The sequence below is a fragment of the Mesocricetus auratus genome, unplaced genomic scaffold (genome assembly GCF_017639785.1).
Source record: "Mesocricetus auratus isolate SY011 unplaced genomic scaffold, BCM_Maur_2.0 Super-Scaffold_100004, whole genome shotgun sequence".
NCBI classification, from domain to species: Eukaryota; Metazoa; Chordata; class Mammalia; order Rodentia; family Cricetidae; genus Mesocricetus; species Mesocricetus auratus.
In genome coordinates, this window is record NW_024429189.1 from 111,992,564 (window position 1) to 112,007,411 (window position 14,848).

The following is a 14,848-nucleotide window of genomic DNA, read 5'->3' on the forward strand; positions in this document are numbered from 1 at the left end:
CCCAGCACTCGGGAGGCAGAGGCAGGCGGATCTCTGTGAGTTCGAGGCCAAGCTGGACCGACAGCCTCCAAAACAATACAGAGAAACACTGTCTGGTAAAAACCAAAAAAAAAAAAAATAATAATTTTAATGTGGTATCTGAAAACTTAAGCTGACATGCCTGGCTCATGATGGTGGTTGAGAAATGAGGCCCTGAGCCGTCCTTTCAGGGGCCACTTCCTGGCTCACCCTGTGAAGCATCTTTGTGGTTCTGAAGCCCGCTTTTATGATATGGTTTCCTGACCCCAGGTTTTTCCTCCTTGCTAACAGATCATTCTGTCCACTTTCTGGGAGAAAAAAAGGTCTGCGGGCGAGGCGCACCAAGGCAGTTGCTGAATTCCACCGCCAGAGAGAGCTGCGTCGCTACTCTTGTTGCCCAGCAACCTCTGGTCCGGAAGCAGTTCTTTGTCCCGCCCCATGGCGGCCGCGCGCGCGAGCACTTCCGGTAGTGCGGGCGCGGGGTCGCGCTGAGCGGGCTTGGAGGCTGGCTGCGGCGCGATGACCACGCTCCGGGCCTTCACCTGCGACGATCTGTTCCGTTTCAACAACATGTGAGTGAGGCGCGGCCAGCCGCTCCCCCGCGGCGCGGGCCGGGGTCAGCCTCGCGGGGCCGTGGGCCGGGTGGGCGCTGCGCGGGCGCGCTGACCGGTGACCTTGGCCGAGGCGCGGTGCTCGGGGTGCGCTGTGGAGATGCGGGGCTGGGCTGGACATCGTGAGCCCGCTGCGCGCCATGGGTTCACAGCGGAGGGTGGGTCGGCATCCGGCGCGTGCTGGTTAAATTGTATCCCAGTGAAGTAACCTTGTAGTGCTCAGGGCCCTCACAGCAAGTTGTGTTACTGTAGCTGAGCGCCCCAAAGTAGATTGCTTAAAAATAGAAAAGATAGTGTCTCACTTTGTATTCCTGGCTTCTTGGAACTCACTGTGTAGACCAAGCTTGCCTCGAACGCCCAGATCCTTCTGCCTCTGTCTTCCTAGCGCTGGGATTAAAGGCATGCCTCGCTATACTTGACTACATTTTGTGTGTGTGTGAGGGAGGGGGTGCCCTGTGGCCAGGAAACCCCGGTGCTTTGGGGTTTCTTTTCAATACAGGTTTAAAAGACCTGTGATTTGCAGTTCTCCCTCTCCATTTTTAAAAGAAAAACATTAGTTTGGAAATTTATGACCATTTAAAAAACTAAACATTTCACCCTGAGCTCCTGTAGACACAAAACCTCGATTATTCGCTTGACATAAGTTTTATCATATATGTAGGAGAGAGCAGTGAGGACTACGGACCAGGTGATCCAGGTTTCAGACGGGAAAAAACTCAGGGATGAGCCGGGCAGCGGTATCACATGCCTTTGATTCCAGCGCTCCGGAGGCAGAGACAGGCGGATCTCTGAGTTCGAGGCCAGACTGGTTTACAGAGGGAGTTGTAAGACAGCCAGGTCTACACAGAGAAATCCTGTCTCGGGTGGGTGAGGGGAGGAGGGAGAAAAGAAAGAAAAAAAAGCACTCTGGGATGAGATAATTGTGGATGAGGCTTGATAAAGAAAACATGGGGGCCCGCTGTTGGTGGCACACACCTTTAATCCCAGCACTCGGGAGGCAGAGGCAGGCGGATCTCTGTGAGTTCGAGGCCAGCCTGGTCTACAGAGCGAGTTCCAGGACAGCCTCCAAAACAATACAGAGAAACCCTGTCTCGAAAAACCAAAAAAAAAAAAAAAGGGGGGGGGCTTTCTGTTTGTACCATTACAATGTACCTGTTATAAATACTTCCAGTACTGTTACAAGGTGTTTAAAAGTACTTCAGTCTGAGTTCTGAGTCAGTGTGTACGCTGGGATTTACTAGAGGAGATGAAGCAGGCAGGTAAGCCATTGAGGAGGCCTTGGCAGTGGCCTGGACTCCTGGGAGATGGTGTGTGTAGCTGATGCAGTGCCTGAAGCTTCAAGACTAGACTGGAGAATCAGTTTGAAGACTTAGGAGGTGACAGTGGTTTAATATGGGAACGGATAAAGTAGAAGGAAAATGCACACGGGCACCTGGCTTGGTAACGCCTCTTATTAATGCCAATAAAGGATCCCACTTATCTCTCTTAATAGGCCATGTTGGGAAACAGTGAGTCACTGGGTTAGGTGGTGGTTGCAGGGATTGAAAGAAGCAACCAGTGTAGATCATTTTACATATGTGCTGTTGCTGGGAACACAGCAGTGAGCAGAACAGAAATCAGTTGGTGTCTATAGAAGTTATAGAGAACAGGTAGGTGTGTGATATGTAAAGATAACAGAGGTAATACATACAGATATACAAGAAGCAGGAAATAGACACTATCGAGAAGGGACACAGCTTTGGGTAGGGTTTTCAGGGGAAATGTCACTGAAGATGTCGGGGAAGTTAGATGAATCATGACTACCACCTGGGCCAGGAGCTCTTTGGGGAAGTGTAGTACTATTTATCTGGATAGACGTAGCCCATACAGCAGGAGCCTGGTCGAGGGCCACAGCTTAAGAGATGGGTCTGGGAGGCTTCTGGGGTAAGTGCTCTGAGATGCCCAGTGGATTTTAAGGATCAGCACTCTGAAGATAGTTGACAGGTGGCCAGGAAGTTAGGTGATATCAGTGATGGAGTGAATGTTCTTAAAAACTGAAAACAGAACTCTACAATGTCTCCTCAGAGTGCCAAATGCTAAACCGAGACGTGGAAGGAAATCTGGGATTGGGTTCCAGAAGCCAACTAACAGGACTCCAAATAGAGTGTGGAGCTGGTGGGGTGGGGTGGCCAAGTGTGTGCCATGTTTGTACATTTGCTTCAGGAGGCAGTGTCCTGAGTGGTGAGGAGGGTGGAGTCTGCAGGCCTGTCATGGCAGAAGGGAAGCAGCATCCAGGTGCAGGTGCTTTTAGGTGGGTGTGGTCAGCCTTAGGCCTTTGGCAAAGCTTCCTAATGATTTATTGCATGTGTGTAGGAGCTAGAGGAAGGGCAGCCTGTTGGAGAGTTGAGGTGAGCCCGCCGATGTGAAGTGGAGGGTGGGGACTCTACAGGGCAGGGCCACAGCACCCGGAGGTCCTCAGAATTGGCTCATAACTTCTGTGAGGTCAAAGCCGTCCTCAGTTCTAAGAGGCTTGTTTTGGCCGGGCTTTGGTGGCGAACGCCTTTAATCCCAGCACTCGGGAGGCAGAGGCAGGAGGATCTCTGTGAGTTCGAGACCAGCCTGGTCTACAGAGCGAGTTCCAGGACAGCCTCCAAAGCCACAGAGAAACCCTGTCTCGAAAAACGGGAAAAAAAAAAAAAAAAAAAAAAGAGGCTTGTTTTGCAGGCGTGCAGTCTCTGGATCACAAGCATCAGGAGCACCAGAGAAGTCAACTGTTTTCTTTTAAATCAGACACTGGAAACTACAACGCCACTTGGTTTTTGTTTACATTACTATATCTCTTGGTAAAATTATTCGTGTCAATATGTAATGTATTTATTTTTAAATGGAGAACTTAAAATCGAGACTATATGGCCTGTCTAGCTTAAGGTTTCTATTGCTGTGATGAACCACAGACCAATATCCTGGGTTCATCAACGGAGGCAGCCGAGGCAGGAAGGGAAGCAGAGCTGGTTGCTGGTCTTCCCTGGCTTTCTCAGCTGGTTGTTTGTTTGTTTCCTTGAGACAGGCTTTCCCTGTGTTGCTGCTTTGGAGCCTGTCTTGGAACTAGCTCTGGTAGACCATGCTGGTCTCGAACTCAACAGAGATCCCCCTGCCTCTGCCTCCCAGGTGCTGGGATTAAAGGTGTGCAGCACCACTGTCCAGCCAGTATGCTTTCTTATACACACTACAACTACCTGCCTGGGGTGGCACCACCCACAGGGGACTCACATCAACTGGTAACTGATCAAGAAAATGCCTCTTAGACTTATCTGCAAGCATGTTTTATGAGATTGCCTCTTCCCAGTTGTCTAGATTTATATTGACAGAGATCAACCAGTACACTATATAAATAAATACAATAGGTTTTGCATGGATTAGACACAAAACTCCCAGTTACCAATAACGTATTGGTGTTGCATTAAGAAAAGAAATAAAAACACTTCCCCTTAGTGTCATTTAAGCAAGAGCAAGTCCAGAGTTGGAGTCTCTACTTCATGTTCCCTGTGTCCTCCCTCCATCCTGTCTGACTGTTGCATGAGTCTCCATCTCTGCCTGCCTGAAGGCTGTCTTGTGAATCTGTCCCTGTCCCTGTGTTCTGTTTCTGTCCTTCACAAGGGGTTTCACTGTCTTTATTGAACAGCACAAGCAGCATCACATGGGGAAAGAAGAAGGGATACTGTACAGAAATCTGTAACAGTTTTTTGCAAGGGATTCAGTTCCTGGCTCCAGCTGATCCCAACTGACCAAGACAACAAACAGCATCACACACAGCACTGTTAATTAGCCAATGTCCAAACAATGTATTCGATGTTTATGGAGGATAATCATTTTGGGAGACTGCTTTCAACCCTTGTATTTGCTGCTTTCTGCAAGTGATATACATGCACTGTTCTTGTCAGGGGCCTGGCAGAGTATATAACTTAAGGTTACAGCTATATATAGGTTCTAAAACTTGATTACATGGGAGAGCTAAGGATGAGCATATAGTAAGTAGGCCAACAAGTCAGGTGATTTCAAGTGTATTAACAACTCTAACCTGGAGGTCCAGCAGAAGTTCCATCCTCTTAGGATATGAGATTTCCATAATACTCCACTGCCACAGATTGAAACCCAAAAGGTTGAGAACCGCTGGACTAGAGAAATGTATGACTACTTGATGCCCTTCAGAGTACGAAGAATGACAAGAAACGGAAGTAGTTGAAAGTAACTGGTTTTGAACCTTACAAAAGACTAAACAGGGAAGTGAAGGGCGAGAGACAGTTGGAGATGGTTTTCAAGAACATTCAATTTGGGGTTGTGTGATGGGACATGCTGGGTAGTTCTCCACAGCACCAGGGTTTGGTTAATGGGGTAGAAGGATGGAAGGACAATGAAATTGGGTGGGAAGTGCATGGGGGTCCATGAGGATTTGTAGTAGTGGGGAAGAAAGTGGAGGTGGGGGATACTCACATTGAGAAGGAGTAAATGGTAAGGGACGGCCCATAGATAGGCTGGGGTGACACAACAGGGAGCAGGAGAGTTGGACTGACTATACAGATGAGACACATGCCTAACTGGTTGGTCTGCATGTCCGCAGAAGTGTAAGAGACTGATGAAGTTAACTATAATTCTGCCTGTAGAGAAGCAGTTAAATGCAAAAATACAGATCTCTTCATTGGTGCCACATGTGGCTACTTAGTCATTTAAATAATTTTCTTTGGTTCTCAGTTGGTTTCAGAGTTGTAGAAGAAATACATTTTGTTTTTTTGAGACAGGGTTTCTCTGTGTAAGCCGTCCTGGAACTCTCTGTGTAGACCAGACTAACAGAGATCTGCCTGCTTCTGCCTCCATGAGTGTTGGGATTAAGGGTGTGCGCTACCTTGCCCAGCTTACATTTTGTTTTGATTAACACAATCTTTCTAGTTTTCACAAGATTACTTAAATTGAATTTGGGAATTCTTATTCTTGCCATTTCTTGTTTCTTTCAGTAACTTGGATCCACTTACAGAAACTGTATCCTTTTTTCAGAAAAAAAAGTAAAACTAAGAATTATTTACGAAGAAAGAAAATTGGAGAAACAGAAGGAAAAAAGATGAGTACTGAAAAAAGTTTAAACACCTAGATTTTTGAACACTGTAAGCATCATTGAAAGCAGTTACAGCAATGAGAGCGAGTGTGGTCTTATACTTGCCCACCAACTGAACATAATAGCTTTTATGATAGTAATACTATAGCTCTGCTGCCCACCTTGGCTGTCCACAGCGAACCACAGCAGCAACAGAGTGGTGATTTGGGGCCTGCCTCCCTCTGCTGTGAACCAAATCTAGAGGGGGAGGGTAGCTCAGGGTCCACCTACTCACTCCACAATGTCTCTAGCAGGTGGTCTAGACGGCTAGCGAACTCTTTGGGAAGCACTATACAGCCCTTGTCCGCTGCCCAGTATCCCCCTCTGACAAATTGTTGCTGGTGTGAGTAAAGGGTAATAGATCAGTGGCTTACAACACAAATAGGGTTTCTAGTCCATGCTTCACTGACTACTGCTGATAGGTTGGGGAATTAACTGGTAGCTTCTTACAAGGGCAGAGGAGGCTAATGAAGATTTAGTTTAGTCTCATCAGTCAGAAGACATGCACACTAAAATCATCTGATAACCCAGTTTAATGTATCGGATCATCCATAATTTTAAAAAGATACAAAGCAGTGCTGCTGCTAGGGAAGTTAAGGCACCTTCTTAGAGACTGCTACTAGCACAATCTTTCTGGAAAGGTTTTAGAAGAATACTTGGTATTTCCATTTCTTGAATGCTGAAAATAAGAGCAAACAAGCACTTTATTCCAGGGTTTGGCAAATACAAGATGCATGGACCAAATCTGATTGACCACTCTTTAATAAATTTTCTACAGGGATACATCCCTTTTGGTTAATTTACATACTGTCTGTGACTCTTAGAGTTTGGGTATTATCCTTTTACAAAAGTGACATCACAAAAGAATTATATTGAAAATTTGGAAAATCATTCACCAGTTAGGAAATAATAAATAAATTAAGCTGTCTTCATAAAGGCCTTGAAGGAGTTAAAGGTTTTTATTTTTGGTTATTGTTATTATTTATTTTTAGAGATTAGTAATGACCCAGATGTCCCCTGGTAGAGGGATGAGGTATTTAAATTGTGTCCCCATGTAAAGGAGTGTTGTACAGCAACAGAATCTAACAAGTACAAGCATCAAGAGGCCACACCAGAAACAGGGAGTACAAGAAGCAGAAAGCCTCAGAGTACTTACTGGTATATCTAGGTATTTTGAAGAATTGTGTATTACGGAAATTTTCATTGTATAGTAAAATAGGGAAAACAGTAGACTGCAAATCAACCTGCTTTGAATGGATAAGCCTTAGTGTTTATGTAGGGAGTGGGGATGTTTACGGGAGGTCTCTGGGTTCCCCTGTCAAGAAGAGGGTTGTGGTGTCAGTTGCTAGCTGGCAGGAAGAGCAGCTGGCCTGCCCAGGTGAGTTCTGGAAGAAATGACTACCCTTTAGAGGAGAGTGAAGACTAGCCCTGAGGAGGTTTTCCCTGGAACTTTTTAGTAAAAGTGTATTATTAGTAGCATCTTGTTATGTGATTACAGCAGTAAGGACACTCCAGGTTGAAGAGTGATAAGGTCTCGCTTGTGTCCCAGTCTGGCTTGAACTAGAGATGCTTCTGCTTTCATGCTGGGGCTACTGGCACATGCCGGTCAGTGAAGCATTTCCTTTGACCATACCTGATTTCTTAACAAATTTAATAGTTGCATAACATAGCAGTCACAGTAGAAACTGGCTATTTTCCCAGTGCAATTCAGGAAATATAAACATACTGAGCAGCTGTGTTTGGTAAATCTGAGAGAGAAACTGAATTTCCAGTCACAGAGTAGGTCGATCATGAACAGGACATAATCTCAGATGGATTCAAATAGCCTTAGGTACAATCTGATCAGTGTGGAGGCATACTGTGTAAGAGAGTCTGCTTTCTCCTACATGGTCCCATACCCATTGTACATTTCCAGGCAGTTTGCTAAAGATTAGAGTGATTACAATGTACTAAGCAGAGGATAAAATAAAAATGCTTTCTTTTACGTGTGTGTGGAGAGTGTAGATAGAGGCTACAGGTTGATGTCAGCAGTCTTAATCACTGTCCACTTTATTTACACATCCTCCCCAAATGATGAGCAGTAGCCAAGCCTGGCTAACTTTTATGTGGGAAATAGGTATCTGAGAGCCAGTCCTCACAATTATACAGCAAGCGCTTCATCTACCAAGCCACCTCTTCAGTCTGACAGTAACTTTGTTTGGTCACTCTACAGAGCCCTGGTTGTCCTCGAACTCACTATATAGACCAGGCTGGCCTCAAAGTCATAGAGATTTCAGTGCCTCCTGAGTGCTAGGATTAAAGGCATGCACCACCGTTCCTGGCTATCTGACAGGATATTTTTAAATGATCCCGTGTACACCCCCAAAATACCCTGCAATGAGGAACCTTTTGCTGCTTATTACTCTGCATATTCCTTAACAGGTCTAGTATGGGATTCCTTTTTACTTACAGTACCTTGCCCACTGGCCAGAATATTTCATTGTTGCAGAGGCACCTGGTGGAGAACTAATGGGTTATAGTAAGTACAGTTCCACTAGTACTTTTTTTGGATGAGTAGAGATTTTAATACAGGTTTCAGTCTGCTTTACTCCCGAGACTTTTATGTAAATGGTGAAGGATGGAATTTTATTTTCTGATCTGTTACCAGCACGTTACCACATGTCTTCTTTGTCTAGCCTAGTGATAGGCCGAGAGACAGAGCAGTGAACCTAACAGACATGATTTAAGTCTTTTTGGATCTTTCATTCTGTATGTTAGATTTCTATATGGTTTGCTTGGCATATATGCAGTGATTAAAACATATGCACTTAACTAATTTCTAACAACTCACACTATAAGTTGCTATGATTATATATACATTGTAAACATAATGTAATTTCAAATGTAGCTATTTGAAAGCGAATCCTAAGCTATTTCAAATGTAGCTTATTCAAACAAAAAGTATCCTTAGTCTTCTATGTTGACTAGTTTATCATTTTTAAACAATTTAAGTCTGACTTTAGAAGTATAGAATATCATTTGCAAGTGGAGTTTCAAATCAAAGTATTAATCATTAGCTTGACGACAGAATTTAAAAATTATAACATTGGTGTATTTTTATTATAAAAGATGAATGACAAACAGTAAGTAATCCTACATTTATGTGAAAGTGTTTTAATTTTGATGCAATTTTCTGTTGGCAGTTATGGGCAAAGCAGAAGGCTCAGTAGCTAGGGAAGAGTGGCATGGACATGTCACAGCTCTGTCTGTTGCCCCTGAATTCCGCCGCCTTGGCTTGGCTGCTAAACTTATGGAGTTACTAGAAGAGATTTCAGAAAGGTGAGAGCCATTTTTTAAATATACTGAGTGACTTATGAGCCCTGTTTATTTTGCTGTTGAATATCTGAAGGGTGTTTTCTGTCATTGTGGGGTCATCGCTGCTCCTTTGCTATTGAGGACAACAAACACAGTGTGACCGGCTATAGACCAGCTAGCTGACTGGTTGGAGTCAAAGATGACCAACCTTTCAAGGATGGTTTTCTTGGCACTATGGGAGATATCTCTAGGCCTAAAGTAGTTCAATTTTGAATTTGTTTCTGTTCTAGTAGCTAGTAGCCATCTATAGAAAAGCAGAAATGCTAAGTCCCTTTTTTTTTTTTAAACTATGGTCATCTACTACTGAGGGAGAAGTACATTGTTGAACACTGACTTCTTAAACCCAGAAACACATGCAATGTAACCCATTTCCACTGGTTTTCATGTAAGTTAGTAGTTTAGTCATAGCAGCAAGTGTGAGAAGCCATTTCATAAAAAGGCTGTCATCAAAAGGAAATGTAACAGTAATGGATGTGTGGAGTTTTGATGTTTTCCACCAGCATCTAAATAGCCTGTGACCAGGGATAAGAATGGTGGACATGCCTTTAAAGCAGACAGATCTTGATTTTGATGCCACCCTGATCTGATAGTAAATGTCGGTCAACCATGCATATATAGTGAGGCTCTTGTCTTAAAATCAAATATTCTGAGGCCCTTCTGAGTTTGAGGCACTCAGTGCAGTTTGGTAACTGCCAATAATATGGCTTTTAAAGAAAACTGTTATTCCATCTCCTTCACTGTGAGAGATTGAAAAGCAACATAGTAATGTAAAAAAAAATTCTTCCCCCATTTCCTATAAGGGACAGAAGATGTGTCTGGCATTTGTCAGGTTGCTGATTTTCCCTCTGCCTGAAAGAATGGTGTGAAGGTGGTTGCAGATCTAGAGGCTTTGTTTCCACAGAACTATCGGATTTTAATAAAGGCAATTTCTAAAGAAGTAACTAGTCACTAATGCTCTGAGCCAAACTGCAGATCAGCTTAAAGAAAGAGAATAGTTTAACAGCCCTGGCTATGCTGGAACTTACTTTGTTAGATCAGGCTGGTCTCCAACTCAGAGATCCACCTGTCTCTGCCTCCGTAATGTTGGGATTAAAGGTATCACACCTGGCAACAGAATAGTTGTAGTGAAAAATAAATCTTTGTGATATTTTTAAAGTTCTCCCTGGACTGAATATTAGGAGGAAAATTTTTAGCAAGATAGAATGAACACACATTTACTAATGGCATCACTGTGTAATAGGCAGAGAGGAAATGGCTTTAACAAGCTATAAGCTTAGACATATGTATTTATGGATCTTATTACTAGGTCTTATATGCTATCTGTTTAGGTAGAAAATTACTAATCTGTCTTGGAAGTTCCAATTTCTGAGGCTTCATCATTTTGTGTGATTGTACACATACAAGTGTTATATTCATGTCTTTTTTGGGTGCATATTAAATCAAGTGGAATATGATACTCACGTAGGAGTAAAAAGTAAAAATCAATTCAAAAAAGAAAATTAGCTGTGAATTACTAATGACTACAGTGAAAAGACAGACATGGGTTAACTAAGGACGTAGCTCAGTAGTCAAGTATAAGACCTTGGATTTCCAAAAAGGAAAATAATGCATATTATTCTTACAGGAAATATATGCAAGAGTATAAAGATTGAAAATAAAAATATTAAATTATCTTACAAATTATAGCCAAAAGGAAGTTGATGTCCTCACATTGATATTTATGGTAGAATATTTATATTAGAGTTAACTATCACAGTAAAGGGTCACTGCATACCAATAAACTACTTGGCTGGGAGTCTGGAATGATACAAGCATGAGGGCCTGAGTTCATATCCCCAGAACCTATGTACAAAGCTGAACATGGTAACATACCTCTTGGCTCATAGGCAAGGTGGGAGGTAGAGACAAGAATTTGCAGAAGCTCACAAGCTAGGCTAGACAGCTGGATGTACAGAGAGAACAAGCAAGGAAGGGGAAACAGAGACCCGTGGTTGTTCTGACCTCCACATGTGCACCATGCATGCTCACATTCACAAAGATTTTTAATATATTTATGTATTCAGTCTTCTGTCTGCATGCCACCAGAGGGCACCAGATCTCATTCAAGGTGGTCATGAGCCACCATGTGGTTGCTGGGAATTGAACTCAGGACCTCTGGAAGAACAGTGAAGGCTCTTAACCACTGAACCATCTCTCCAGTCCCTACACAAAGATTTTTTAAAAAAAACTTAATCCATCAAAATGTAACAATGTTATTTATATACCCTGGATACTATAAGAAAAAAATGGATAAGTGGTTAATGAGAGCTGAATGTGCTTCTTTGTTAAAAACTGTCAGGTGAAATCAAGTAAGGTACAGAACATAGAACAGTAAACCTTTTCTAGGGCAGAGGGGAAAGAGTCTGCAACCACATAGGATCGGTTGCATAGGTTCCTATCTACGCAAACAGTTTAAACGCTATTCTTAGCATGAGGGTAGTACAAAAGGCAATAGCTTGCATGTCGGCCTGATGTTAGTAGTCAATAGACTTTTCTACAACAAAAGCTGTGGCAGATTTCCAGGCTAGGTGTGGTAGCTCACACCTGTAATCCTATCATGCAGAAAGATTGTTGTGAATCCAAAGCCAGTCTGGGCAATCCACAGTAGTAAGACTGGACAAAGTGTCTGTGTATAGGGAGTCACTAAAGTAAGGTCAGTTTTACAAAAGCAAAACCAGTGTTTAGGCTAAGATGTCCTTGATAATGTAAGGAAGGAAGATCTGAGGAAATGCCACCAGAGTGCACAAATTACAGAAAAACTATTGGTAAATGGCTTCAGTGAGTCAAAAAAAATACACCAGGAGCCAGTGTTTGACTGGTTATTCATGTAGTGTAAGTAACAAACTAGATACTGGAAGTGAGGAGAACATCCTAACCTGAAAACATCTACACAACCCTGTAGAATATTTAATGACAATGTGCAACCAGGGACAAATATCAGTCAGCCCCTCTTCATAACATACTGGAAATTACATAGCAAAGGAAAGGAAAAGAAAAAATGGAAAAGGACTGAGAGGCAACAAAACTGCTGCAGATAGAATGCTTAAGTACTTGGAACTAGTTAAAGACAATGGAGTTTAATATAGAAACAGTAAAACCTACAGAGAGGTGAGGTATCAAAGCAAAACCATGTGAGAATACTCTTAATGTTTATAAAACTTTATGGGGAGACATTAAAGTGACAGACCTAGCTGAAAATGAACTACCTGTAAATTTTGTGACTGACTGTATGGCCAATGTAATTATTGCCAGAATCCTACTGGGTGGCAGTGGGGGGTAGGGTTAGTGTTAACATAGAAACAAGGAAAAAAGAAACAGCGACAAAAAAAATGACAGAATACTCTTTAACAGTGGGTAGATTTGCCCTATCATGTCCACTGTGTGGTACAGACTATTGGTGCTGGAGCAGCTGTAAAAGTAAAGGAGGACCTGACACCAGAGGCTGCATTGGAGATCAGAGTGGAAAGGTAGACTTTTCAGTAAAGATGATGGGACAAGTGCATGGGCAAAATGTTTCCCTGGTTGCTAATTAATTACATACAAACGCTAGATTTACTAATAATACGGATGTGGAAAAGAACTTTGAGTATAATAATGTAAAGTGTGTTCATGACTCCAGCCAGTAAACAGAACTTAAGTAGGCTGTAAACAGTGCTAACCATACACAGAAGGCTTATTAACGAAGTGGAATAGTTTTGCTCACCCAAAGATAGCCAACCCAAAAGTTTGTTGTAAAATATTTCACACGCACACACACAAGAGAATAGTGATTAGGAAAAGAAACAAAACAGAAAGGGCACTGAGTGATGTACAGAAAGAAATCTAAATGGTCAATAGACATAATCATCTCATTAGTTAATTAGAAATATACATTAATGTCACATCAAGATACCAGGTCTAATATACTAGGAGTGTACTTGGTATAAACAAGTTAGAATGTATTTAATCAGGCTGACAGTGTACATACATAATGACACAGCAATGATATATCCCTAATTAGACATTGTATCATGAGATGCTCAACAAAAGTATAACATCTTTTCTAATAGAACTGAAGTGTTTCCAGAGGAAGGTGAGGATATTAGTTCTAGCAACTCAGGAGGATCAGTGCTCACAAAGGAATCTTCAAACTGTTACTATGCTTATAAATAAAGCTCATAACCAAAAACTAAACCTTCGTAGGTGGTAAACAGAAAGGTAATAGCCTGAATACAAAATTAGGATGTGGAGACCTTCAAAATGAGACATTACAACCAAAGAGAGTATGGTAGTGGATGAACTTTAGGGCAGTTATCAACATCCTATAGCAGCTACAGTTGGATCATTTGTTATAAAAAGATGTCAGCTACAAGTTTGCTATTACCATTAGTTAAAAACCAAGTATTCCTAACAGTTTTAACATTTCTTTTTTTTTTCTTTTTTAAAGAAAAGGTGGATTTTTTGTTGATCTCTTTGTAAGAGTGTCCAATCAAGTTGCAGTCAACATGTACAAGCAGTTGGGTTACAGTGTCTATAGGACAGTCATAGAATACTACTCAGCCAGCAACGGGGAGCCTGATGAGGATGCCTATGGTAAGCTACTTGCTATAGCAGTAACTCCAAGACAAAGTCAAAATAGAAGTTATAACTTCCTCCCACGGGCCTAAATACTCATTTTTAATAAATCCAAAGAATCACATTTATGAACTTAGTAATAGTTTACCACTGGTTGGTTGTCTGAGTTAACTTCTATAAAGATCATTTCATGGTAAAGATGTGTACTTTTACTAAAAAAACATTCTACAGTTGACTTCTAGGTGGGGTTTGGTTAGCACCTGACATACCTGCAGTTGGGAGTCTTTTAAGTACATACTGCTTGGGTTGGTTTGCAAGGAGGGGCACAAAACCTGATGGGAACTTAGCCCACATATTCAATTTGATCTTAAAAAGTTTGGTATTGGTTGCTTACATTAATCTTTGCTTCCTAACAGATATGAGGAAAGCACTTTCCAGAGATACCGAGAAGAAATCCATCATACCATTACCTCATCCTGTGAGGCCCGAGGACATTGAATAACCATAGGCAGTGGTTCTTAGGCAGGTGTTCCAGACAAGTTTGTGGACATATTATTTTCATAGGATGATCCTGGAGCTCTATTAGGAGGAAAGTAATCATTTAGGTCTTAAAGACGTCATGAAAATACAGGCTGTAAACTTCAAATCTCATGGTTCCAATGAGCAATAGCATACATGTTCAAACTGTTTGCCATAGTAAAATTCAATCAAGGCAGCTAAGTCAGAAGGACACGTTCCACTATCATGGTTGACAGTATGCAGTACATGCCAAGGAAAGATTCCCTCCCTCCTCCTAAATCCTGTGCCTGAGAACCACTGCTGCACATATATAAATATATCTATATTTTATTTTGTATTGAATTGTTAATTGAAGCTTTAAAAGCATATATGAAATGTATAAATCTGAGATGTATAGTAAAATACATTGTTGACTATGAATGTTTTCTGATGTTTGTTGTCTTTTAATCAAGATTATGGAGGGGTTGTTTAAGATATTACTTTTATATAAAACATTTGTAAATGCATATCTGAAAACTGGCATAATAATACTTAAGTTTCCTTCTTACAGTGTGAAAAATCCTCTCAAATAATACCTTTCCTACTGCTGGTCCCAGATCTTCTTTGCTAGCACTGTTCAATCCTCCCT

General features: G+C 41.9%; 1 protein-coding gene and 1 long non-coding RNA gene across 2 annotated transcripts; one reads left to right on the forward strand and one right to left on the reverse strand.

The window, feature by feature from the left end:
• Positions 1–443: 443 nt before the first annotated feature.
• Positions 444–14,640, forward strand: Naa20 (N-alpha-acetyltransferase 20, NatB catalytic subunit). Its single transcript, XM_005072571.4, has 6 exons — positions 444–590; positions 5,618–5,642; positions 8,182–8,272; positions 8,937–9,072; positions 13,574–13,719; positions 14,118–14,640. The coding sequence occupies exons 1-6, from the start codon at positions 538–540 to the stop codon at positions 14,201–14,203; spliced, it is 537 nt and encodes a 178-aa protein (XP_005072628.1). The 5' UTR covers positions 444–537; the 3' UTR covers positions 14,204–14,640.
• Positions 6,270–11,194, reverse strand: LOC121140547. Its single transcript, XR_005877458.1, has 2 exons — positions 10,134–11,194; positions 6,270–6,433 (listed from the first exon to the last, which is right to left on the reverse strand). It is a non-coding gene; the product is annotated as an uncharacterized LOC121140547 (long non-coding RNA).
• Positions 14,641–14,848: the final 208 nt, after the last annotated feature.

Coding starts and splice junctions, on each gene's coding strand:
- Naa20 (XM_005072571.4), top strand. CDS start 538: ATGACCACGCTCCGGGCCTTCACCTGCGACGATCTGTTCCGTTTCAAC. Junction 591..5,617: donor CTGTTCCGTTTCAACAACAT/GTGAGTGAGGCG, acceptor TGTTTCTTTCAG/TAACTTGGATCCACTTACAG. Junction 8,273..8,936: donor TGGAGAACTAATGGGTTATA/GTAAGTACAGTT, acceptor TTCTGTTGGCAG/TTATGGGCAAAGCAGAAGGC.